Genomic DNA, 25,543 nt, shown 5'->3' on the forward strand with positions numbered 1-25,543 from the left:
TCAGGCGCGGCCCCGGGCTGCCGCGGAGGGCGGGGGGGGCCTCACGGCGCGCAGCGCCTGCTGGGAGCTGTAGTCCCCCCGGGGGACGCGGCGCCGCCCGCCGGCAGCCGGCGCAGCGCCCGGAGGAGGGCGGGGGGCGGCAGCGCCCCGTGCCCTGGGCCCTTCGTTTCTTATGCTCGCCGGTAAAGGTGCGAGCGGGCGCCGCTGAGCCCCCTGCCGCGTCCCTCCCAGCCCGTACCGCAGGCCTGCGGACCCCTCATGTCACACGTTTCGCAGGGGTTAATAGCGTAAACTCTGGCGTGAGGTGATGAAAACGTGCCTTGAAGGTCTCCAGACAGCCGCCGGGCTTCCCCTCCCGACACTTCTCCGCGTTTAACGGGAAAGTGCAATTAAAGCGGCGGTTTCAGGCTGTTCCCAAAGACCCAGGACGGAGCCGCGCGCTGCCGGGGGCAGAAAGGCAGCAGGTGCTGGCGTGGGGCCGGCCGGCCGGCCCCCTGCTGCCAGCGGGGCACGCCCGGTGCGGGAGGGCTCGGGAGCAGCGGGTTCCGCCGGGTGAGGGGCTCGGCCACGCCGGGGCGGGGCCGCGGGCGGTCCGGGGCGGGGCCATGCCGGGGGCGGGGTCGAGGCGGCCGCTGCTGAGCGCCGGCGGTGGGGCGCGGAGCGGCGCGGGCGGGCGGCGGCGATGCTCACCTGCTGGGGAGCCGCGCTGGGGGCCGCCGTCTCCGTCCCCGTCCTCCTCCTCGTGGCAGCGCCCTACGTCAGGTGCGTCCCACCGCGCGCGGCGCCGGCCCTGCGGGCGGGTGCGGGCAGCGGAGCCGGCGCTGCCTGTGCGAGCGCCGCACGGGCCAGGCGGCTCCCCGCGCGCTGGGCAGCGCCTCGGTTACACCAACGCGCTCAAGGCGGGAGCTGGGGCGCCGCGAGGCTTCGGCTCAGCCCTGGCGCCGGCGGCGGCCCCGCGTGGCTCGGTGGCCTCCCGCAGCCCCCGACCGCCCGGGACCCGCCCCGGGCTCTGCCCCGCAGCCGGCGGGGCTCGGCAGAGGCGGCCGCCGTAACGGAGCGCCCGGGGGGGCGGGGCCCGCCGTCTCCTCACGGTGCCGCGGCGGAGCCCATTGGCCGAGTGTCCGGAGCGTGGCGGCGGCAGCAGCCAGTGGGAGCCGCGGCCTCACCTGGCGCCAGGGCGCGGGGCGGGGCGGGGGCTCGGGGGGCCGCTTCCCCGCGGCGCGGTCAGGACACGGCCCCGATCAGCCGCTTCTGGTAACGATGCCCGTGGCTGGCCGGCGCCCTGAGCGAAAGCTTCGGCCTCTGGGCGCCCAGTCCTGACCCCAGCCCCCCGGAGGGAAGGCGCCCGTGGGGCTCGTGCCGTGACGGCTGCCGCCCTCCCCTTGCAGGAGGTATGTCGCCGGAGGACGGTGTAAATCCGCAGCGAGGCTGGAGGGGAAGGTGGCGATAATCACCGGAGCCAACACGGGCATCGGGAAGGAGACGGCCAGAGACCTCGCGCGAAGAGGCAAGTCACCGGCCGTTGCCAGCTGGCATAGCTGTGCGGCTGGCGCCTGCCGGCCTGCGCATCAGCAGTCCCTTTTCCAGATCCCAGGGAAGACACATTTTATGCTTACATTTGGATTCCAGAGTTACTTCAGACGAGCCCAAGTGTTACTCCTCCAGAGGTTGTAACCACTGAAGTGCAAATCCCCAGTTCCTCAACTGTTTTCATTCCTTGAACTCCAAAAACGTGCCCAGTGACGTGAAAATGCTCTGCACTGCAACTGTTTTGAGAGGGCTGGGGTTCCCGGTGGTGTTGGGTCCTGCTTGTATGAAGCCGGGAAACGTCATAGGTCCACTGCCATGTGCTTTAGTTAGTCACGTTTTAAGCTAATTTAGTTTAAATGCTTTTTGGGTAACTGGTAAAGCGATTAAACTGTTATGGGCAGGTATAACCTTATCATACCAGTGTTGTGGTACGCACTCCTGACCTGGGAGAACCTGACAGAGGCACTTCAGATGTGCATTTTCCTGGTCTGAAAGCAGCTTTGGGCTGGATCAGAGCTAACAACATAGTAGGATAGGCTTTGTCCCTCCCAGCTGCTCCCTGGACTGATGCCAATTCCCTAAAGAAACAAGACGTTGTTTGTAAGCACTGCATGTAGTCAGCCTGCTTGTCAGAGCCTTGATCATCCAGCGTGCTCCAGTGATTTCAGCTTCTGTTCCTGCTTTTTCCTGCCGTGCAGGTGCAAGGGTGATTGTTGCTTGCAGAGACATAGCAAAGGCAGAAGCTGCAGCCAGTGAAATCCGAGCTGAGACAGGGAACCAGCAAGTCACTGTGAGAAAGCTGGACTTGGCTGATACGAAGTCTATCCGGGAGTTTGCTGGGAAATTTCTAGCAGGTACAGTCTCTAGATCATTCTTCTCAGAATATTTTACCAAGGACTGATGTCTGCTCTTCTAGCAAATGCCTGATCCCTGACCTTGCATATCTCCGTATGACACTGGGTACTGCAGTTCACAGCAGGGGCTTGCCAGAGGCCATGAGCTACTTTGGGGTAGGAGACCTATCCTCACTTTATTGAGGCCATGTGGCTGCAACTCAGACAGGCGTGGGGGTTTTTGTCTGACGTGTGCCACCTCGTTGTCTGTCTCTGGGCTCTGTTTCCCTGTTTAAGGATGGCTGTTGTTTCTTGCAGAGGAGAAGGAACTCCATATTCTCATTAATAACGCTGGGGTAATGTTATGCCCTTACTCCAAGACTGCCGATGGCTTTGAGATGCACCTGGGAGTCAACCATCTTGGTAAGGCCAGTGAAAGTCATGTTTACATTCAGTATCTGGGGCAAAATGCCAGAGGAAAATTCTGCTTTCAGATTTTCTTTTCCTCACCCTTGCTGCTTGGGAAGGGATAGAAGGCCAGAGTTCAGAGCTCTGGAGATGCAGTACAATGTATTTGCTTATTGTGGACCCAGTTTAAGTATCTGTGCATGTTACTTGGGATGTTTGAGATGCACGACAGCTCCAGCTTTTTAAAGCTGAGGAGCAGAACTTCATGGCCCCAAAAAAATTTAGCTCTTGATTCACTCTTTTCCCTGGACCTGAAATGATGGCAGCAGTAAGATACAACATGTTGGTAATATGTTGTAAGTACTCTGAAATTCTAGCAGAGGAACCTTCAGAGAAGAATGACATCTCCTCTCACCCCTAGGTCATTTTCTCTTGACCTTCTTGTTGCTGGAGCGCCTGAAGCAGTCTGCCCCAGCCCGCATAGTGAACGTGTCCTCGCTGGCTCATCACGCAGGCCGAATCCGCTTCCATGATCTCCATGGTGAGAAAAGGTACAACCGTGGCCTCGCCTACTGTCACAGCAAACTGGCTAACGTGCTCTTCACCCGGGAGCTGGCGAGGCGGCTGCAAGGCAAGTCCCAGAGGAGAGCAGAGTGTTTTTCTGCTTGACTTTTGAGCACATTGATGAGGAGAGTGGACTGAAGAAAGGTCTGGAAGTTGGCCATGCAGAAATGAAATGGTTTGAGGCAAGGGTCACTGACAGCTCTTACCTCCCATCTGTAGAACAGGAGACTCAAAACACTAATTGTCTTTACAACAACAGGGCAGAGGAGTGTAGTAGCTTGGCACAGTTGAATGTATTTAATTTTTCTTTGATGCTTGTCAAAAATTAGCTGCATCCACACAGACAATTGTGGTATGTGGGCAGAAGCTGAACTACAACTGCAGTCTCCACTAGAAAAGCTGATGCGTACCCAGCTGCCTTAAATGTTGATGGCCTGGAGAACAGAAGCATAGGACTAGACAATACCTCTTAAGTCACAACATCTGTCACAGCCATGTCATTCAGTCCTTTTCATAAACTTAAGCAGTATTTATTTTACTAAAACAGAAGCAGTGTCTTCTCTAGGAAATTAGTATTACAGTAGATCAAAAGAAGCTGATGTTCTCAAAAGCCTGATGGAAGCTGCTGCTCTTAGCACCCAGGCCTTCTAGCACATTGTTTTGCAGAAGGCATGTAGTGACTGCAGTGTTTGGAAGGGAGTGGGGGATGCTCCAGCAAGCAGGAACTACAGAGGACTTCACTTACTCTCTATCCACACCTGGACTCCTCCTTTAAGTTGTAGAATATCTGCAGGTAGAATTGAGGAGTACGTTACCCTTTTTTAAAAAGGCAGTTTGATGCATGCAGATTTGTCCTGGAACGCTTTCTTTTGCCATAGGCACTAAAGTCACAGCAAACGCCCTCCATCCTGGGTCTGTCCAGTCTGAGCTAGTCCGGCACTCATTTCTAATGATGTGGCTGTGGAAGATATTCTCATTCTTCTTGAAGACACCTTGGGAAGGAGCTCAGACCAGTGTCTACTGTGCAGTAGCAGAGGAGCTGGAATCTGTGACAGGACAGTATTTCAGGTGAGTGCAAACAGATGGAGTGATATACTGTGGAAGGTAACCTTGTTGGCTGGGGAAAAGGAGACTTACTGTCATTCTTCATTAAGAAGGGACTGGCTGATAATACTTAGAGATTTACCCCTTCGAGGTCTGTTGCAGTCAGTGTTGTGTTAGAAGAAATCCCTGACCTGTACAGCACTTTACACAATGGCAGGGCCTTCAGCGCTAGGAATATCACTGTACTCGAAGTGCAGGAAGGGCTGTCACATGCTCAGAGCTCTAATCCTGATCTGCCTGAGACTTGGGCAAATCACTTTTCAGTAGAGCCGTTTAGTTAATGAGGTCACTTGAGTCAGTCCTGGGAAGACCACTTTGGTTCTCCTTGTGGTTTTACCCCACTGGAGCAGAAGGGGCCTGAGCTTCCCAGGAGCTGGGAGGGCTGATGGTGCTGCAGAGATAGGTGGTGAGATTTTCAGGACTGGCATGTGACAAAATAACTTGATTCTTCAGTGTGACAGACCCACCAGCTGGGAGGAACTCCTGCTGGGATGCTCTCACTCTGTATTGCAAACTGTCTTCTGTAGCTCCCACTATAAACTCTGTTGTTTCTTGAATACTTTGACTTCAGGCCCCTGCATAGTCATGCCTGTTCCCCTCACCAAAACTACAGCCTAGAGCAGTTCCAAGTCATCATCATCCTGGATTTGAAGGCTGCCATTTGAACAGATTCATGCAGATGTGTCTGTCAGCTTCCCACCAGGTGTAGAGCTGTGTAACAATACTGTTTGTTGGGAAAGGAATGTGATTGATTTTTTTTTTTTTTCCTCACATGAATACTGTTGGAGCCTTTGCAATCTTTGCAGAGATTTCCTCTTGTGATATGTGACCAGATTAGTCTCTGTAATGACTTGGATCTTCACTTGGGAGTTTGTACTATCTTAATCAGACTTGAATATCTATATAGATGTCTTCATCTTCCCTGGATGACTGTCTGTCCCAGGATATAAATGGAGCATTTATATGCTGGAGTACAGAAAACTTTGGTGGATTTTAAGCTCATAAAAGAAGGGAGTTTTGGACTTGGTGGGAAATGAATAGCTTCAGAATAAATTCAGTTTACCTTGGACTAGGCAAAAATCCTTTAAACTTTTCAGGCAATGGAATATAAAGTACAAGTATAGATGTTAAGAATTTACATGCCACAGCAAGACAGGTGGAGTCCACCAGAGTCATTTCAGGAACATCAGAGATTGTGCACTTGGAGCTCTGAAAACAGTAGGCTGGATAGAAATCTTAGGAGATGCAACTTCCTCTTTTCTCTTAAACTCCCATGTTATTGCAGCATCTAGCATTACAGAGGAGAACACATGATCTCTGTTCCAGACAGAGTGCTGCCTGATGGCAGGAGCTGAAAAGAAAGGAGCCACAGTTCAGAGGATAATGGAAAAGGGGATAACCATACACAGTTATTACAGTATTCTTACTCTGGGGCAGCATTGCCTTTCGTCCAGTGTCAGTATCATGGGATGAATAGGATGAGATAAATAGTTTAGAATGAAGGGCTGTTTGAGAGGCTTTTTGGTAGTGTTTGCTGGAAGAGGTGTTCCTGAAGCAGCTTTTTTTAGTGCTATTAATGAGAATGTATGCTGAAGAGTATACAGTAGAGCATACACAGGTTTCTTTAAGAGTCGCAACAACACACAGAGCTAGATTTGCTTGCCAGTTCTTGGTGGCTTTAGGAGACACTCTTCCCTAGCAAATTGCAAAGAGCTTTCTCAAGGTGGCTTAGCACCAACCCTTGCTCATTTGCTGGAGAGCCTCTCACCTTTCTTCAACTGCTCTTGAATTTACACTGCTAGAAAGCAACTCTGTTATCGTAACACAAACATTTTAGTGTGAAAATGGAGATGAGATCTTTGACTTTAAAAATGAAAATAAAAAATGTTCCTCTTGCAGTGATTGCCAGCCAGCATACGTATCTCCATGGGGTCGGGATGATGAGACAGCAAAGAAGCTCTGGAGTGTGAGCTGTGAGCTCCTTGGCATCCAGTGGGACTGAACACCAAAGACTGCAAGGGTGCCTGGCTGAGCCAGTGATGCTTCTCCTGGGAAAAGCACTGCTGAGAGACCTCAAGACTAGAATGCTGATACTTCAGCTTCCCTAATGGCAGCTCTGTGGACACAATCTAATGTGCATTTCTGCAATATTACACATAGGGACTGAGATTTGTAAGCAACCAGTCCCTCTTTCTAGCTGGAGAATTAGAGCACTGATGCAGGGAACAACCTTTGCTTGTGTTGCAGAAGCTCTTAAATAAGCAAATAACAACCAAAAATAAAAAATCTTTCTACACAATTAACTAGCACTCTGCAAAAATACAACAGCAGATTCAGATGTCTGTGAGAAGAGAACAAAGCTATCACCATAAACTTCCTAGGGTTTAATGACAACCCAAATGCTTTGTCACTCACCTAAAAAAGAGAGCTCTCAAACCTCAAGGAACTTCTGAGGGCAGTGTTCTGACCCCTGGGAACCTCAAGGAGTTTCCTTGGGCAGCATTCTGACCCAAGGGGAGAGTCCTTGACTGCAGCACACTGCTCCAGGGGACAACTAGCTCAAAATGGCTCCCTCAAGGGACTCCATTCATACCCAGCCGAATCTGATCTGTGGTCAACATCAGCTCCCATTGGCCAAGGGCCCCAAGTACTATAAAGCCCTGAGAACAAGGGCACACATAAAAGAAGTTTCAGCAGCCAAGCAGCCCTATTTTCGTCAGGCAGATGCACCTGCCACAGCTTGGTTTCTCACACAACAGGCACAGCGCTATTGCTCCCTGGGTTTAGAATAGAAAGGGAGGTTGCAGTCTCAGGTTTAGGTTATGAATTAACAAAGACTTTTATATAAAACTTTTTTTCCTAACAGTAATAGTAAAAAGGTAGGACTCTAAGCTTATGCTCTATGAGGTTAGTTTCAGCTCCTACTATTTGACCTAGCAGAGTGAAAGTACTTTAGGGTATTAGATTTTCTGTCAATTACATGCAATGCAAATGCTCTCAAGCACACAGAAACAGGTGTTGGCCTTTTTGTGCCAAGCAATAGGTTAAGTTTTTAAGTGGAATCAATTATTTTTCTCTTTATTCTCTGTAAGAATCTGGACCTTTGCTACTGGCCCCAAATGCCCATTGACTGCAGTAAGTTAACTGAGGGTTGGTGTATCTTTTGAAAACCCAGGTCTCAGTGCAGGTGACTGGGAGGTTAAGAGCTGCAGGAGTGCTGCAATTGGGTGTAAGCAAGTTATCTTATTTTAAAAAATTAACATGTCTCCTGTAAAGCACTGAGCAAAGATGGTGTAAAAGTTGTCACAATAACACCCCCCAGCTGCACTTTAAATTACTTCAGAATCTAGAAAAGATAGCAGAATGAGTGTACATCTCAATTCTGTTAAAAAACACTAAACTTCAGCTGAGACTTTAGCTTTAAATGACAGCAAACTACCTAGAGCTAAATAACCGAAGCAGAGGTTGGGACTGTCTTGACGATACGGTCAAGTTAACTTCAGGACAGGAAAGTAAGGTGTGCACAGAAATCTTTACGTTTGTCTGCCCAGCAGTTGCTGGCCTTGCCGTACCGTACAGCTTGCCCTTCCAAACGGCAGCTGGGTCAATCCACGTAGCAATGGGACAGCTCCCTTGGAACTCCAGTGCTGCTTTGGTGCAAACTGCTAGAGTGTGATCCAGAATCAGAGATTATTTCTGAAAAGAGCTAAGCAGTTAGAAAGCAAACGCCACAACTCATAGGATTATCTTCTGCTTCTGAAAAAAAAAATTGGAAGGTTTTAGACTTGCATATGAGCATACCACTGTGGCTAACTGCCAGTTTTGGGAAACAAATGCTGGTTTTATGATTATTTTGTTCTGCCTGGATACTATCTATGCAGATCAGTCCTGTGCCACCTCTGAGCAATAATAAAGCCATTTTCCTTTTATAACAGGAGACTCTGTCTTCCTTCAGAAATGTTGAATTTGTTTACTTGTCTTTGTTGTTACCTGCACCTGCCTTACTAGTGTAGAGAACTCAGTTTCAGTAACATTTTAAAATCCCTTTGTGTTTTTCCTTGCTGTACCTTTTTGCTTCCCTCTTCACGCTTCATCTAGAATATGAAGCTAAATGCACAGGTAGCAGTACAATGCTACCTAGCATCGCAGGCTTGGCCTGCTTTCTGTGTGTGATTCTCTGACCTCGAAAGTGGCTTTCAGGAGCAATAGAAACTATTTTCAAAAAATGCAGGAAGTGTCTCTAGGCTGAAATATTTTGCCCTTGCAGGTCAATGCTCTTCTCAAAGAAGTCTGATTGTTTCTACAGACACACACCCACTCTTTTTGACCTTGGGCAAATCATTTATATCTTCCTCTAGGTTGACCTGTAAGATGAAGGAACTAAAGCTCATTTAGCTTTCTCAAAGCGAGGCTTGTAAAAGAGAGTTAGATTAACTTGCAGAGCTCTCTAAAGAGGATTACTGGTCTGTGAGAGTACTTGTATGAGGCCGAGCTAGCTACCAATCTACTGGGAAGACTTCTGAAGATGTGATATTCCAATTGATCTAAATATTGAGGACACTGTATAGGAGAGTTCTGCATGACAGAACACTTACCCCCTTCTAATTACTCTGCTAAGCAGAGCCAAAAGCAAAGTACAGATCCATAACGAGATCCCCAGCTATGTTGAGATAAAAAGCAAACCAGAAGTTATGTTAACAGTCATAATACTTTATTCTCTTTTTTCATTGTAAACAAACCTCAGTCATTAATATAGAAGTTCTTTTTAAGTGGCAGTATTCAATCCCTTTTTGACACTCAAAAATAACCCCTTGATAACTGCACTATTCATGACACAAGGCAGTTAGTTAGTCAGGATCAAAATTCCAGTTCTGCTGGCAAGAGAAAGATCCCTACGATTCCAGGTTAAGAACATCAAATTACAACAAACACTATATAAAGTGCATCAGGTACAGTGCAAAGAGGTCAGGAAGAAAGGCAGGTACGAACCAACTAGTCTGCATGGCAGACTCCACTCTCTGTGCCCTATACAGCTGAAAACTCAATCAGAAAAGTAGGTATTACAGCAATGCAGATCTGGACACCCACAAAGAATAAAGCCTCCGCCTCATAATTAGATATTTGCAAATAATCGAAGACAAGGATAGTGTCACGTTTTAGGATTAGCTTAATGGCTGCAATGTGATGGAAAGCTGGGTCAGTCTGGCCAAGAAAACAAAGCTTTCATTAGTACTGCTCACTAACAAGATAATGCTAATCTCTGGTCAGGAGCTAAATGTGGTCATTTCTGACCGCTTCACTCCGAGACATTTCTATCCCTGCTCTAGTGAGCACTTCTGAGAGAGGTGCTCGTGTCAGTGGGGCACTGCTCATGAAACACTAAATGAGACGGACCAAGTCCTTTTCAATACTGTGGAAGTCTCTTCTGTCACTACAATGAGCTTGGAGATAGTGCAAAACTCAGATTTGACAGTCTCAATTATTTTATGTACTAAAACTATATACAGTTATATTACACTTCAAAAAACCTGTTGTTTCTTTTGAAGTAAACAACTTTTTAACAAAAAAGTGAACTACTTTCTTGTGCTGAAATACACATAAACAGCAAACACAAACTCTTGGAGTGCCATGGTTTGTTGTTGCTTTTTTGAAGGTCCCACTGCTGTCTACCATTCTTCTGCCCACTTCTCATGTCCCAGTCATGGTTGCAGAGAAGCAGCTGCTTTTTTCAGCATCCTTGAACACAGCCATTACACAGAGATTCCTGCTTTTTCATAAAACTGAGTTAACCTAATGCTTCCAGAGCAAAGCCTATCGATATAGTCTATACAGTACATCCAGCTAATAAAAACTTAGTCTGGTGTTCTGTTATACCTGACAGGGACAGATTATTCTTGTAAGAAACAAGTAAATCCCTGTGTGACAGGAATGCAAACTGTCTGCTGAATTTTACCACAGCTTGCTCTATCCATATTTGCTGCTACACCTGATGAAAAACTGTGGAAGTTTACTGGCAGCTGTTCAGTGATACAGTATCGCAACAATTTATTGGGTATTACCATAGCAAAGAAAGAGGTATATGATTTTTCAACTATTTTTAAGGATTCTTTTCCCTTTGTACTCCCCTTACAGGATATATCGTTTATCAATTCATCCATCTAGTAAGGGCTCAAATGCCATATGTATAGCACACATCAGACACTGTGACTAAGTAGAAGCCTGCCATGAAGAATTAGTTCCTACCTTTTCAAGCAAAGAAACTGGGCACATTGTACTAGTGGGAAGGAAAAAGTAACAGTAGCAATGGTTTGTATAGAGGTCTTAAAAAATCTCTGAATTTCAGTCTTTGTAAAAGAAGCTCTCTCCAATCTTGAAAAAGTTTACAGGAAACCCATAATCACAAAAGTTTTATACTCTAGGCTACGTTGAGCTGATGAGATTTTTCTGTCCTCTCTACATAGGTTTTCTGGATTAAAAGTAAAAAACATACAATAAAGTTCAGTGCCTTTAAAAAAAAACCCAAAAAAACAACCAAACCCCCTCCCCCCGCCAAACCAATCACCCCCACCCCAACCAGAAGCTGAAGTGCTCTCTTACATACACCTCAATTCTTGCTTGTTCAGTGTGAAACTGCCCCCCTCCCCACCCCACCAAAAAGATAGCCAAAAAACACCCTGAGGTAGTGACTGACTGTCAAAATACAGGACTGGCACTTGTAATTTAGTTCCCTTCCTCTCACCAGAGGTACAATAGCAGCATCCATTTGCCAACAACATGAGTGAAGAGACTTCCATTTTACCAAGAGGTTGCTGAACCACACACCTTCAAGCTGTCTTGAAGCCTTCTCTTTCTGTACAATGGTGAACATCAATTACTTATTACTTCCTAGTGCCCTGGGGAATCCGATTTCTCATTTTGGGCTGGTGCACTGAGAGCCATTGGGCACAGATGGCCTTCACAACGTCATCGCCACTGTTCTCAGCCAGCTGTCGCACGTGCTGGACTAGCTGCACTGCTCTGGTCTTCTCCTGTCTCACTGAGACTAGATAGGCAGAACGCAACTTGTTGCACATCACGTAGGCCTGGATCTGAAGCAGAAGATGCAGTCAGAACTTGGTTAGAAAGCTGTAGTAAACTAAGAGGACAAGCTTAAGCGAGGATTCACTGGAAATACCTAGCTCAGAAGCATGTTGTAGAAGGTGGCTGCAGCATATTATGAAACAGAGTATGGCATGGAACAGATCCCAGTGTAAAAGATGGATAGACCGCTGTATTTCATTATGTTTGTCTCTTTTGGAAACTCCCTTACTGTATCACCATGAAATTAGCATCAGGAATCCTATCTTGTGCATTAGTTTACCATATCCTCATAGCAAAGAGGTCCTAGAACAGCTCACATCTTTCAGCGATAGATCTTGCATCAAGGCAGAATGAAAAGCCCCTTTTTTAATCTACATACAACAGGGAGTTTGTCAGTTGGAGCAGGACAGAGGACAGTCACAAATCTTAAGATTTTATTTCCAGTTATGCCATTCAGGATCTACCACAATCCACAAGCACTAAACCACAGCCTCTTCAACTATAAACATGCACCTACAGTTTATGTATCTATCTGTGACTCTCCAGTGGCTTGGCCAGCTGGTATGAAAGCTAACAAAGTAGTTTAGGCTTCCCTCCTCTAAGAGAAAAAGTATAATCAGAACTAGAGAAGTTTTATCATTTAACTCTTGATCACAACAGAAATAGCATAATCCTGAAACAATAAGCTGAAATGGTCATCTTGGAGGTATGTTGATACTCATTAGCTGTCTGCCATTAACTAGAAACTTACATGCACCAGTGTGAAAAGCTGGGTAACAAACCCAGCAAACCCACCTATGCACCTCTTCGAAATACTTGGCCTCCCCCTATAACAAATTCTTAGCCCTCACTCTGAGGACTGTCAAGGAACTAACATGGATAACATCAACTGGTACCTTCATGTCATAGCTCTACAGTCACAAAAACCACAGCCTTGAGGATTTCACTGTGATTTCTACAATCTAGGAAGTAACCTTCAAAACTTTGGCTTGAGTGAGGATGAGAGAGAAGATGGTGAAAGAGAGCACAGCATATAGCCTGCAGACCAAGACGGGGCTGTTCAGCTCTTGCTAAAAGAGTTTCTCTCCTGTACTTTTACTTACCTTGTTTTCATCACTGTCCATATCCTGAATCAGATTATCAAGATCCTGTAGCCAAAGAAAGGAAAAGGTGTTCACATTTAGAGTGACTACAGTTTGCAAACTTTAACCCCTGCCCAGAGGAAGGGCTGCTGAGATCACAGCTAGCTGGCTACCTCGTCCCAACTGCAAGTGCGGCAGATGTAGAAAACACAAAGTCCACTTCTTCGCTTTTACTATAGCTCCTCCTGCATGCCATGTCTGTGGGGCATCCCTAGAGAACGCTATGAGCCTGGGAGTCCCTCAGGGACACAGCTCACATTGCATGAAATCAATTTGTAGCTTCTCTGCACCCCAGCAGGAGTCACCCCCGTAGCCTATCCCCAACCCCAAGGCATAGACTGCATGCCCTATTCTGATCAGTAGAACTTCATAGAGGGCACCTCCTTCCCTCACTGGGATGGAAGAGACACTCTGGTAGGCAAAGGAAATCTTAAAATTATTTCCTATGGAGGCAGGAGGTTTCTGCCTCCACACATCCTCTATGTTAAGCCATGGAAGCCTCCCACCTCCCACCCCAGTCAGGAGCGTTTACAGGATCCTGCAAAGCAGTTTCTCTCTCCCTCATGGGTACACATCTGGGAAGTACAGGGCAGGAGCACGCTACAGCTACTTACTGCTTCCTCTCAGAGTAACTTGCATAAGGCAAACCACACATTCCCACCTTTAAACAATTCATGTAGTACAGAGCCAGAAGATAGGAAGGACTCGCTAAAAGAGCAGCACAGACACCAGAGGATGGTTTCCCTGTAGCCTGTATTGTATATACCCATTTTCCTTCAAAAGGGACACAATGCAGGATAGAAATACCTCCGCAGGAATGTTCTTGAATTCATTTAGGCAGTTTAGGATAATGTTATCCCCATCATTTTTTGCTGCAACTCCAGACTCATTGACACACTTGAGGAGCTGCCGGATCTCACTATACTTCTGCTGCTTCACCAGCTGCTTGGCCACTTTGCTGTACACATCTGTAGCCTCCAGCTGGAAGTCCTAAGAGGTAATTGGAACATCAGAGGAACACGTTACATGTTCTCAGCAGGTTCTCTCACAGGGAGTCTATACAACAGAGACAATACATCACACCATGCTCCGAAAAGTCAAAGCTGTTTTGGGGGCCTCTGATTTTCCAGTCACCACTGCTCAGCTCTGGATTAAAGGTTTTCTATAATCAGCCTAGTAAAACTCAATTTTGCTCAAGAACAAAAGCGCTGTTACCACCTCCCTTTCAGGGGTGGCAAAAAAGCAGTTTTATTTCTTCTGGTGAAAGATCTTTCCTACCCATGTCTCCACACTTCGCAAGCTCCCACTATATTCCTCCAGCCACCCCACCAGCAGCCACCCTTTATGTATCCCAAGAAACAGGAGACAACTGCCCATCATACACCTCCTATACTAAGGATAAGAGCTGTGGACTTATCCTGCCATGAATAAGGCAAGAAAAGAAAAAAAGAGGAAGGAAACAGAAGTGATGCTAGGCAGCTGGACATGCTGCTCCATTTTTCCTGGAGGGTAGTGACTGCTGTTGATGCTAAGAAGTGCTATTTTTCTAAGGCTGTCCATCTCACTACAAACAGGCATTTTGCCTTGTACATCCTGACTGGAAAGAAGGAGCAGGGCCTGCCACATTCACAAATATCCTTTCAGTGTGCCACCTCTGTCCTGAGGTGGCCCTGCTATATCCTCTGTCCCAGACAGGAGGCAACTGCAAACTGCACTGCTTGAAGCAGCGTCTTTTAGCAGCTCCTAATATATGGATGAGAAACACACAAAAAAATTGGGAGGCTCATGAGCTATGCTGACCGGTAAGGGCCTCAACTTCTACCTAGACATGAGGTCCCCACAGAGAACTTCCAGTTAATTAGCTTTGCTCTCTCAGCCAGGAGAATAGCACAGAGATAGCCTTGGCCTTATTTATTCACTGTGCATTTGCATGGCTATCACAAACTGCAGAGAGCTACCAAGTCAGACCTCTCTACTCACATCTGTGATTGTGGTTTGCCAGAGTTAAGTCACAGAACAAGGTATACAGCAAAGGAAAGCTGTACTTAATTCTTTTGTATGACCAAATTAGTTTGGAAGTGTCCTACCAAAGCAGCATCTTTACTTCCTTACCAAACTTTGTCCAAATACATAGACATTTAAGACTTGAACTAGTGACTTCTCTCACAAGAGGTTTTTCTTTTGGGGGATTAAAAGACATTTTGCAAAAAGTCTTTTGCTTTAACAATTGCTGCTTGCAGGAGTTACTTTTGTAATAACAGTGCTTGTTATATCAAGTTTTTCCATACCTGAAGGACTCTAAATGCAATCCCAAACCCTTCCTCAATGTTTTTGCCTTCCAACATGACCTGAAAAGAAAGGCGTAGACAAGTTTGGGGATGCACATTCATTTTTTCATGACATACAGTTAAATAATAATGCATTTCCAGATTTTGCCCAGAGGCCAAAAGACAGTGCATTAATTTGTCAGAAAACAGCACCACCCCAACAAGTAGAGCAAATACATGGTCTATGGTCACACACTGATTACCTGTGGGACATTGGGCAAGTTACATATGGAGCTGAGCTGAAGTGAAGAAGGGTTAGAATAATAGCAGTATTTGTCTTGCTTCAAAACACAATAGGATGTATAGTCAAAAGGCACATTACTATCTGTATTGGGGATCCTCTGCTTCTGAAAGTTTGAACTTTGATAAAAGGAGCTCCAAGTTCTCACATTTTCTCTACTACTTTGAGGAAAACCATGAATTTTTCATAAACAGTAGGTTGCATATGTGCACAGGTAACCTGCCCATGAAAAATACAAGAGGCTGCTTTGACCATCAAATGTTTCAACCTGTCTATCAAGTCAGTATTGTTGATGAAAAATAGAGCTGTGTTTGACACAGCAATAAGTACCTTGCAAGCAACATCCATTTTCATGTTATTGTTTCCAAAAAGTGTGGGCAAGGAGGAGCCTGTCATTTGAGAGGTTCCTGAGCTCTCACATCGATGCAGGAACTTCGTTACTTCCATCTGCAGATCAACTGTATTGATATGCCTGGATAGAGGAAAAATTCTGACTTTATTTTGAAGTAGAGAAAGGGTCAATTACTATTTGTGTGAACTTACTAATTTCTTGAACACATTTCAAAATAAGACATATATCCAAACAATAATTTAGTTACTTTTTGACTTTGTCTTCTGTGTAACCAAGTGTGCAGCAATGAGATACTTTTCAAATCAGTGAACTTAACATGTATCACAAGCTGCAGGTGAGTACTTGTTCACATTATTTCAAAGAAATGAGACGATAATCTGGATTCCAAATAAATATCTGCTCCCACTTTTCCACCTCATCATACACACTGCCCCCCACCTTTAAGTTAGAGTCTAGCCTAACAAAAAGAAAGAAAAAAGCCCCTAAGAAGACCAAGATATAAAAGCCCAAGCACAAGAGTGATCTGACAAAATTTACACTTCAACTTTTGAATACAGGGGTTCAGTTATGTCTGGCACCTATAACCTGTACATTGTTGAATGGTGTGAGTTAACCTCAGTAGGCAGCTAAGCACCACAAAGCTGCTTGCTTTGTAGAGAGGAAAGGAAGAGTAAAAGCAAGAGAACTTGTGGATTGATATATAGCTGTCTAGGAACTATAGGGGTTTTGTTTGTTTTTAAAATTAAAGGAAGGTAGATGATACATAGACTGATATTTTAGTAGAAACAATCGCTCATTTCCTGGGTTGGGTTGTTGGGGGAAAGGTAACAGGAACCCTATACTTGCAACTACAGAAAAGTCAGATTTGGGTCAGGCACAGCTAGTATGTATTAGCTAAAGCCAACTTAAAAACAACCACAGGAGAAGAAGCCCGAATTTCCCCTTTCCTGTAACTTAGCTTCTTCTTTATAGATACCTTGACACATCTGTAGCAGACATTTTCTTCCGAAAAGTATATGCCATTTTTTTCCTTCCTGAACTTCTTGAAACCTCCTGCAGATAGACTTTGAGATGGTCCTTGATCTTTAGAAGCCATGTCTGTTTGCCTCCCAGTTCAGTGTAAGACTTTGCTCCATGAGTGAAAAATCTAATACAGGTCATGGCAGCACGAACGTGATCCTAGAAGAAACATACTGAACACCAAGATGGACCAACGTACGCCACCTTCACTAATCGCTGTCTGTACTAAAGGGCTCACACAAAGCAGGCAATGCTGTTTTCTTTAAAACAGTAGTTAAGCTACTGCAATGCACCAGATCCATGACAAATGCATAGCCGGTCAGATTCAGTCAGGCTCAGGCCTTCCTATCTGTTAGTTAGGATTGGAAAGTAGCAAAAATATACTTGTCCATCATGCAGATTTACACCAAAGTAATTAATCAAAAGTCTGAGAGTATTCAACATTTCACTGGAAAAGATGCCACTGACCCTCATCTTACCTTCATGAACTGTTGCAGCTCATACAGAATATGGTAGTAGTTCTTTCTCTGCAAGTATTTGCAGGCTGCAATCAAGTAGACTCCCCAGCTCTCCAATCCTGGATCAATGGTTTCCAGCAAGTTCTCTAACATATGCAGTTTTCCACCTTCATAACTTGGAATGAAGATCCCTTCAATGAATAGTTCTGATGGGGACTCCTACACAAGCAACAGAAAGGTAGCCTGAAGCAAAGTCACTGTGGCTTGTTCATTCTCCTTATATAACACCGGAGTATAAAGTGACAGAGATCATAAAATTAATAAATAATTTAGGTTGGAAGGGATCAAACCTTTGGTTCAAACTCCCACTCAAAGAACAGCGTCGAAGTTAGGTCATGCTGCTCTGGGCTTGTCCAGTCAAGTTCTGAGCATGACAAAGCAGGGTGATTCAACAGCCTCTCTGGGGCCCAGTTCCCATGTCTGTGTATCCTCACTGCAAAAAAACCCTTTTCCTTATATGCAGTTGGAATTTCCCTTGCTCCAAATTGTGTCTACTGTGTCTTACTCTTTTACTTGGTAGCTGAAAACAGGACATAGATCTTCTTTTGCCTTCTCTTCTTCAAGCTGGAAAAACCTAGCTCTGCTGCTCCTCATACATCACGCGCTTCAGGCTCCTAGCCACTTCGATGGCCTTCCATTAGATTTGCTCCACTTTGACAATGTCTGCTTTGTACTAAGGAACCCAAAACTGGGCACAGTAGTTCAGATCAAACCTCACAAGTAGTGAGCTGAGGGGAATATTTACTTCCCTTGGCCTCCTGACCATGCTCTTGCAAATGCAGCCTCACATATTAATGTTTCTATGGAAAGCAGCATGTGTGACAACACAGCCTGCATAAATGTTTTAAAGACATAATATGAAATTTTTTTGGTTTTTAAAATCTGAGTAAGATACAAGCTACAAAGCCATACACATAAAATGTTTCCAACCAACTGACTGTAAAATGTTTCATCAGAAGCTTAGTACCTTACAGCTTTAGGGTAACAAACCTTCCTCTCTGGTTTGCATGATCACTACCAGTCTCCTTGTCCAAAACTTCCACATCAAATTGTACATCTAGAGTATTTTCAAAGTTTGCTACTTAACTAGTGAAATTATTTCACCAACATTGCAAAGACATGCAACTGTTCTTTAAAGGCAAATTTAAACTGATACAAAGGACACATTTGAAAGGCAAATTTAATGTGCAGGTGAGTACATGAGCTTAGAATGACTGATGACACAATGAGAAAACAGAGCTGATAAGACAACTTAATTTTCTATTAATAAAGCTCATAAGCAGACTGAAGATAATGGAATTTGGTACTTCAAGCTGTACATTCTCAATAATAATTATTAAAAATATTTTTTTTAAGAAATCAGTAAATCAGACAAGCACAGAAATTTAAAAAAGAAAACCCCACACACTTATCAGCCCTCAAGCTTGTGAGATGTAATGGATTCATATCTCCTCCACATCTCCCAAGAAGCACCCTTAATAAATTAGTGAGAACCCTGTTGGAATAATTTCTAGGTTTAATTGTAATTCAGCACCAACAGAACTTATTTCTCCAGACATTAAGTCCTCCTGTATTATGCAGTTTTCTTAAGGGAGACCTGGAAACCACTTTGTGGCTTCCCTAGATTTCTGTTCTCTGGGACATGATCCTGTATTCCCTTATATTCCTAATGGTTACAAGAAGTGCAATCATGGGTGTCTGGTTCAACAAACAATACCAAGAGAGAGCCGCTGTGATAGAGAGTAAAGTGTCTAGTGTTACTGGCATATTGGAATTGAAAATTTTCCTTCTCTCTTCTGAACAGTATGACAATACTCCCAGATTTTCAGCTTTGCAGAAAAAAGACAAAGTGCTGTTGATGCAGAACCTCTATCAAAAATATAAACCACTTTCTCCTCTCTAGAAGCCACTGTTTCAACACAATGGGGAAGAGAGATTAAACTTAAGATGTAAAGATCAAAGTTACTTTTTCATGTCACTGAGTTGTTGCCAGTCACTGGGTAGTTTGTATAACAACATTTAGGACCTCAGAAAACTCCCATGCAGAAAAACACCCAGAATGCTGCATCACGCTCATTGCCATCTAAGACCGGCCTTGAAGTCCTCTTAGCCACTTTTCAAATTTAAATTTAGGTGATGGCAAATTTGATTACTCACCTTATTTAACAAGTGAAGCAGTGCTTCTCTCATACAGTCATGCCTCATGTAAAAGCTTATTATCGCCAGATTAGTGCCGTAACTATGTAAATAGAACAAGCACTCTTGATAGTAGCTGTTGTGTTGAATCTTCCCCTCACACATCAGCTCCAGAGACAGACTTCTTGTCCTCAGTGTTGCCTCAAGTTCCCTCAATGTGGCAAAGTAATCGTCATCCTGCCATTAAAACAGAGAATCAGCAATAGGTTATGAATAAGAGGAAAACTTTCTTTTCAGTTAGATCTTGTAATTCAGTCCTGAAGCACTTCTATTGTTTTTTTTAAATAAGGTATCACTTCAGAGGAGTGAGAATCCAGTAATGCTTTTTATAAACACTAGATTGGAATTCTGCTATCAACAGGGGTGCTGAATCTTCCTGTAGCTAGCATGGCTGTTTCCAGGGTCAGACAGGAGGCTTATGTAAACACAATTCTACTACAACGGCATCACTGCAGCATCACAACATACTGTTGGGACTGAATTTAATTTCTTCAGATGTAGTAATAATATGGTAAGCTTCTTTCCCCTCTACTAAGTACGCTCCAGATTAGTAGAAAATCCCACGATCTAGTTCTCAGCCATCAATTCACTGCGATGAAACAGCTAACAAATCTCTCAACCATATTCAGTTTCCAATATGCAGTCATGAAAAAAGAAGGAAAAAAATCCTAACACCTGATATTGTAACATGCACTGCTATAAGATGTGTATTAAAACATCACTACTTAGCTTGGCTATCACCTTTCAGAGTAGACAGAAGACTTACCGCAATGAGTATGGGCTTCACTGTGGACTCCAGGTACTGTATCACATCCTGGACCAGCCTTGAACCATGGTTCAGCTGGTTTAGATCCATAGGTGGCTTTAAACATCGGTTAAACTTCTCTCTTGCTGAATTTAAATTTCCAGCTTTAAGGCAAGCCATGCCCCAGGCATGCCACGCTCCACCTGGATCCAACCCAGATTTTGTAGAAACCTAAATTCAAAATAATTTGTTAATATTGCAACACAGTTCCAGTACAGAAAGCAGGAGAACTGGCTTATCACACAGTCTGCGATTGTGACCTTTCACTTCCTAGAGTACGTTTCCCATTAAAAACAAAACATGAAAAAACTCATACTGATTATTTTGTATTATTGGCACAAAATGCCAACTACCAAAACACGATCTCCAAATGTGGAAGTATTCTTTATTGTACAAATTTAAGCAACTATTTATCTGGGAAATTCCAGTTCAGCAGTTTTAAAACTGAGGATAGTTTCACATCCACTTTTCTAAATCGAATGATCTTTACAGAGCAGAATTCATCAGGTATGTGGTTTCAAAAAAGCAACAGAAGATGCTCACAAACCACCAGCAATTTTTTTATTGCACATAACATTGCTGATCAAATGTATTCCTGATTTTCTTTAGCAGACCACCTGCCTTTAAACACAAACTGTTTTATTCAAAGAGGTCATCTATTCCTGCAGTTTATTACCCATTAAAAATCCTAGCCCTGTTTGTAGTATCAATCCTGTTCTTCAACTGCAATGCCATAAACCAGAAGTTTACAAAATTCTGGGAGCAGGAGGGAGACAAAAGATGATAAAACACACCAGATGAGCTCTGATAGACAGATTTGCCACCATTGCTGATTTGCCTTACTAATGTCTGCTGTGGGATTACAGACAAATGATATCAAACATACAAGCTTCAGATAAAGTCCTGCCACAAAGGACACCTCAGCCCTTCTACCAGATGCAAGATTCCTCCATTTAATGACTCTCTTGCCATTAGTCCATTCCAATTTCAAATGTACCAGCAGACAGGGCCCCTACCCTTCCCTTCAGCAGTCTGCTCCACAACAAGCGGACTTTTCCATCTCTGAATTTTTTTTCCAGTGTTCATAAAAATTATTTCTTCTTTGTTTAAAAACTTAATCTCAGTTTGTAACTGTTCAAATATTGTCTGTTTCACACATCACACCTATCTAAACTCAGAAGGCAAAAAAACAAAAAAGCCACTACAGAAGCATTATTAATGCTGACATCCCTCGATTGTCATTACCTCTATAGCTAGTTGATAGTACTCTGCTTCCAGAAGCTGATTTCTTAATCTTGTAACTGCAGCAGGGAGAAGAATCTGATCCAAAGATGGTATTGGACGATAGGCAGCAGTAACCAAAATATTCAACACATCCACTTTGCTGATGTAGCTGGGAGAAAACAAAGAAGTTGAACAAATACATAGACTTTCACTATTATCATACACTTAAAGAACTTTATGTCAAAGACAACTCTTAGAACAGTGGTTCCTAATCACCAGTACCCCAGGTTTCTCTAGTCATCATATTATCATATTCAGATTGTATTTTAATATTCAGTGGAACACTGGCAGATGCTAACTGCAAACAGCAGCTATGTTACAAAATCAAAATAGTACATGTGACATGTATATTACACCTGCCACCTCAAGCTCTGTAGGATAGAACTTTAGGAAAGTGCAAAATGCTCATTCTCAGGAAGTGCAGGTTTAAATTCCCATATTGAAATATAGATTGAAAGCAAATACACAATATCAGAAGCAAAATATTTACCCCAGTCTTTGTGAATTATTTTTCCCTGCTTTGAGAATTTTCTCAGTAATTATTATGTAGTCATATTATTTTAATTTCTAATATTTGAACTCTTACATTATGAACTTCTCTTCTTGTTTGAAGTGTCCACAGTACAATCACAAAAACCCTCCCACCCTCCACTCCCCAGTAAAAAAGGATAATGGTCTTGACAATACCTCAATACACCCTAGTGAACATCTGATAAATCACCTGTCACAGAGAGCTAGATCCTGGCTCCTTCCAGCTTTTACAAACATCATTTTGGCACTGAAGAGCAATTGTTTCATGATGTCCATAAGGAGACCAGCATCCACCTCAGGATTAGTGAGCCCTTGGGACAACTTGCAGCAGTGCTCTATCAGTTGGTGGCCACAGACTATGCTGTCACTGTGCAGGCTAAGGATGGCAATACACAAGGAAGAACTGGGAGCCTGACAATTCGAGGAAATACAGACAGACATGGGTATTGAGGTAGTTCTCCAGGGAACATCTTATATTGGACTCTCTTTCTCCAGATCTCACCTGTTCATAATAAAATTTACTGCGTACAATTTCATTCTCCTCTTCATTCAGGGAAAAAATCCATTCAAGCTCAGTTGCCTTGGGTATTCGCACCACTGTGGAATATTCATTATTAGAAGTTTCTGCAGCCAAAACCAAAACACCATATAGAATCACTGTACAAGAAGCAACAAACCTGGCTAAGGACACATATTGCAGACACATAATATATTCCTATACTCCTTCAAAACAGTCATCTGTAATCTTCTCATTGTGCCACTTTCTGTCAGTATCACACATCCAGGACCCAGATTACAGAAACACTTCCATTCCTCAGCAGGCTGCCAAACTGCACCTAAACTTACCCTCAGCATAACCAACACCCTGTCACGAAAAACTGGCTCCAGTAACATGTCTTCAACTGACAATCCAACTCTCACCCTACTGGACATCAAGCATAGCAATCTCCCCTCTTTATTTAATAATTTGCCTGAGAGAAGGCTATTCCTGAGCAGGAGGAAAGTGGAAATATGAGAGCTGTGGGTTATAGCTGAAAAGGGAAACTATAGAACTAGTTGTAAAAGAAAGGGTAAATTGACTGAACTGTATCTTCTTTTGAGAATTCAGGTTTTTTGAACATATAGCCCAGTGGCTTTAAGACAAAATGTTGTGAGAAGATGAGCTAACTCCTTACATTTTCATATAAAATAGTACTGCAGGAAATTGGAGGTTTGATCAAATGACTCAAGAAATTTCTTTTCTGTAAAAAGTCTTCTTCTTTCCTCCAGATTAAGGAAACTTCTGTTTTGAAATTAGTCACCCCGAACAGCTACAGATCAAATCTTGTCTGTCATCTGAGTGCAGCTGAAAATGCACAAGCCCTCTGATGCTCAAGTCTGTGATTGCGGTTCCTGGCAGAAAAACAGTAGCCAATCTTACAATGCTAAGAAATTGAGAATAATACTAATTTGCTACTCTTTCCCCTAATAAACTTTCCAACTTCCTCTCCTGCCTGGGAAAAACTTAAAATTGAAAAAAACCTCTCAAAATTCACTGTTTTAGATTTCATAGAAGGACTGTTAGTGTTGAATAAATCTAAAACTGTAGGATGAATAAAAAAACCCCTAAAACTGCTATTTCTAAGTTGAACTGGAAACTTGTATAATTATAATAAACCAGGCCTGAAAATATTTGATAAGCCTTCACTTAGACAAATTAAAAAAGCAGAATAAAGCACTTTCCCTCTTAAATCTGAGGATTTTCATACTTTTGTGTTCACTCCTACTGAACGAATCATATGGGCCCACTGATGTGTAGCAATGCTGCAGGCAAAGAGAAAGATCTAACCAGAAGCAGCAGCTCAGAAACTGCATTTCAGCTGTTTCAGTCCTGTAACAAAGGTAGCAGTAAAATAAACTTCTGTGAACAAGAGAAAAAAAGCTCAAATAGCCCATCATACTTAAAAAGGGACAAGTAAGGAAAAATATTGTCATTTGTTTTTTAGCATAAATGAAAATTTTGCATCATGTTTCACATTAATACTATAAGCACTTGAAATAATTAAATTTCAGTCTGCCAGAATTTCACGTCAGTGTAGGAAAATTTTCCAGAATCACCTTAAATGTCACACTAAGCAACAAACAGTAAATACCTTCTGAGGAAAAATGGTAGAGAAAAAAGTCAACTAAATTTTGTTATTATTCCCTAACTGTTATGATACTAGATGTGGAAACTGAGGCACTGAAGAGAAATTATGACTGTATTCACAAAACCAACGAAGGAGATGGAACTCAGGACACAACCAGACCCATGAGTGGGGCCTCATCCTGTGCTACCCCCAGCCCAGCCACCACAGGGTATCAAACGTCACAGCACATTGCAGCAGTATTCAGAGTTGTACTAATATGGTTTGTAAAAAGAGGATCACTCCACAGAGCTCTGTAGTCAGCTAATTAACTCCTACTCAGACCACAGCCTCTCACTGACTGTTTCCAATATGCAAAGTGCATCTCCAACTGTTGTTTTTCAGTTCCTTCCTTTAATCCCCATCCAGCACATTTCAGTATTGGTTCAGAAATCTCTCCTAAATCTCAATTTCCACTCACAGAAGTCTGGAATGCTCAATTTCAGCCTGCACACGCAAAAACCATCAGTGATATTTTGTAACTGAAGTTTTGATCACCCTTCAGCTGCAAGGAGATATATCAGCTTCCTATCTCTAACTCTGCTGCTAATCAGGCACTTTAAAAAAAAAAGTTTAACATTACTCCATTCCTTACCTTCCACTTGGTCCTGATCTTCTTTTCTGCTGTAATAAAATGACAGAAAGAAACATCATGTCTACTCCAGCACGCGGGGAAAAATACAGTTTTAAAAAGAGAGATCAAAATGGCTAGCCTTTTCATAACACTGTCTTGTAAAAATCCAACATCTCTCCCTCCCTGACCTCTCCAATTTATTGCCCTGCCCCAACCCCATGCTGCCTGGAAATCTAAGATCCTGCTTCTGCATTGTTGTATTTCAACTACACTAAGTGATTATTTCTTATAACCTTCTGTAGGAATAGTACTGTTGCACACTTCATAAGAAAGCAGATGCTGAGAAGAACTGCCTAGTATCAGAATATATCAGAGCTAAAATGAAGTTTTTGGCATCCAGGTCTCTGTCCTTAAGACTTAGTTGGTTTTGATATACAAATAGGGCATGTATAAAAAACCCCAGACATTTAAGCAATTAAAACATGACAGGTGGCATTCAAGCTCACTGCTAGGTTCTGCTGACATAATCTAGCAGTGTAAGCAACCATTCTGATGCAAACTGGTTTAGCTAGAGGTGACTGCTGGCTAGAAAAAGAGGAAATGCAGCTGAAAGTGCAGCTGAAAAAAGTCTTACCCTCTGTGACCCTGACAAGCCTGCAGTGTCAGCAGGCCTGACAGGGCCACAGAAAATAAAACTCACTCTTTTGAGCTGCACATTTTACCAGCTGGTCTAACATACACAAAATGAGTTTCAGTCCAATTCTCAGCTTAAAGCAACGACATCACAAAAATTTCTCATCACAGCTGTCCCTTTTAACAAGGGCAGTTTCAAAGCCTATCTAATCATGAACTTGCTTTTGAATCCCCAA

At 43.6% G+C, this 25,543-nt stretch overlaps 2 protein-coding genes across 2 annotated transcripts in view; one reads left to right on the forward strand and one right to left on the reverse strand.

Annotated features, from left to right (window-relative positions):
- The first annotated feature begins 619 nt into the window (after positions 1-619).
- On the forward strand, positions 620-8,376 carry LOC141962109 (retinol dehydrogenase 12-like). The gene is made up of 7 exons (XM_074909751.1): positions 620-762; positions 1,389-1,507; positions 2,229-2,384; positions 2,682-2,786; positions 3,193-3,402; positions 4,214-4,403; positions 6,339-8,376. Exons 1-7 carry the CDS (start codon positions 683-685, stop codon positions 6,439-6,441), a joined length of 963 nt encoding a protein of 320 aa, XP_074765852.1. The 5' UTR covers positions 620-682; the 3' UTR covers positions 6,442-8,376.
- Positions 8,377-9,128: 752 nt separating this feature from the next.
- The window catches only part of ZFYVE26 (zinc finger FYVE-type containing 26), a 51,136-nt gene continuing 34,721 nt past the window's right edge, over positions 9,129-25,543 (reverse strand). The window contains exons 30-42 of the mRNA XM_074909744.1: positions 24,696-24,724; positions 22,438-22,559; positions 22,126-22,346; positions 21,366-21,513; positions 20,082-20,291; positions 19,277-19,492; positions 17,081-17,278; positions 16,558-16,760; positions 15,560-15,701; positions 14,950-15,009; positions 13,469-13,651; positions 12,623-12,667; positions 9,129-11,527 (exon numbers count right to left, since the gene is read on the reverse strand). Of these exons, the coding sequence (XP_074765845.1) occupies positions 11,318-11,527; positions 12,623-12,667; positions 13,469-13,651; positions 14,950-15,009; positions 15,560-15,701; positions 16,558-16,760; positions 17,081-17,278; positions 19,277-19,492; positions 20,082-20,291; positions 21,366-21,513; positions 22,126-22,346; positions 22,438-22,559; positions 24,696-24,724 (1,987 nt within the window). The 3' untranslated portion in view covers positions 9,129-11,317. The remainder of the gene's footprint in view (positions 11,528-12,622; positions 12,668-13,468; positions 13,652-14,949; positions 15,010-15,559; positions 15,702-16,557; positions 16,761-17,080; positions 17,279-19,276; positions 19,493-20,081; positions 20,292-21,365; positions 21,514-22,125; positions 22,347-22,437; positions 22,560-24,695; positions 24,725-25,543) is intronic.

This window comes from Athene noctua, chromosome 6 (genome assembly GCF_965140245.1).
Source record: "Athene noctua chromosome 6, bAthNoc1.hap1.1, whole genome shotgun sequence".
Taxonomy (NCBI): Eukaryota; Metazoa; Chordata; class Aves; order Strigiformes; family Strigidae; genus Athene; species Athene noctua.

Excerpts from the sequence above, each read along its gene's own strand:
- LOC141962109 (XM_074909751.1), top strand. The coding sequence starts at position 683 with ATGCTCACCTGCTGGGGAGCCGCGCTGGGGGCCGCCGTCTCCGTCCCC. Across the intron at positions 1,508-2,228 it reads CAGAGACCTCGCGCGAAGAG|GTGCAAGGGTGATTGTTGCT; the intron begins GCAAGTCACCGG and ends CCTGCCGTGCAG. Across the intron at positions 2,787-3,192 it reads CCTGGGAGTCAACCATCTTG|GTCATTTTCTCTTGACCTTC; the intron begins GTAAGGCCAGTG and ends TCTCACCCCTAG.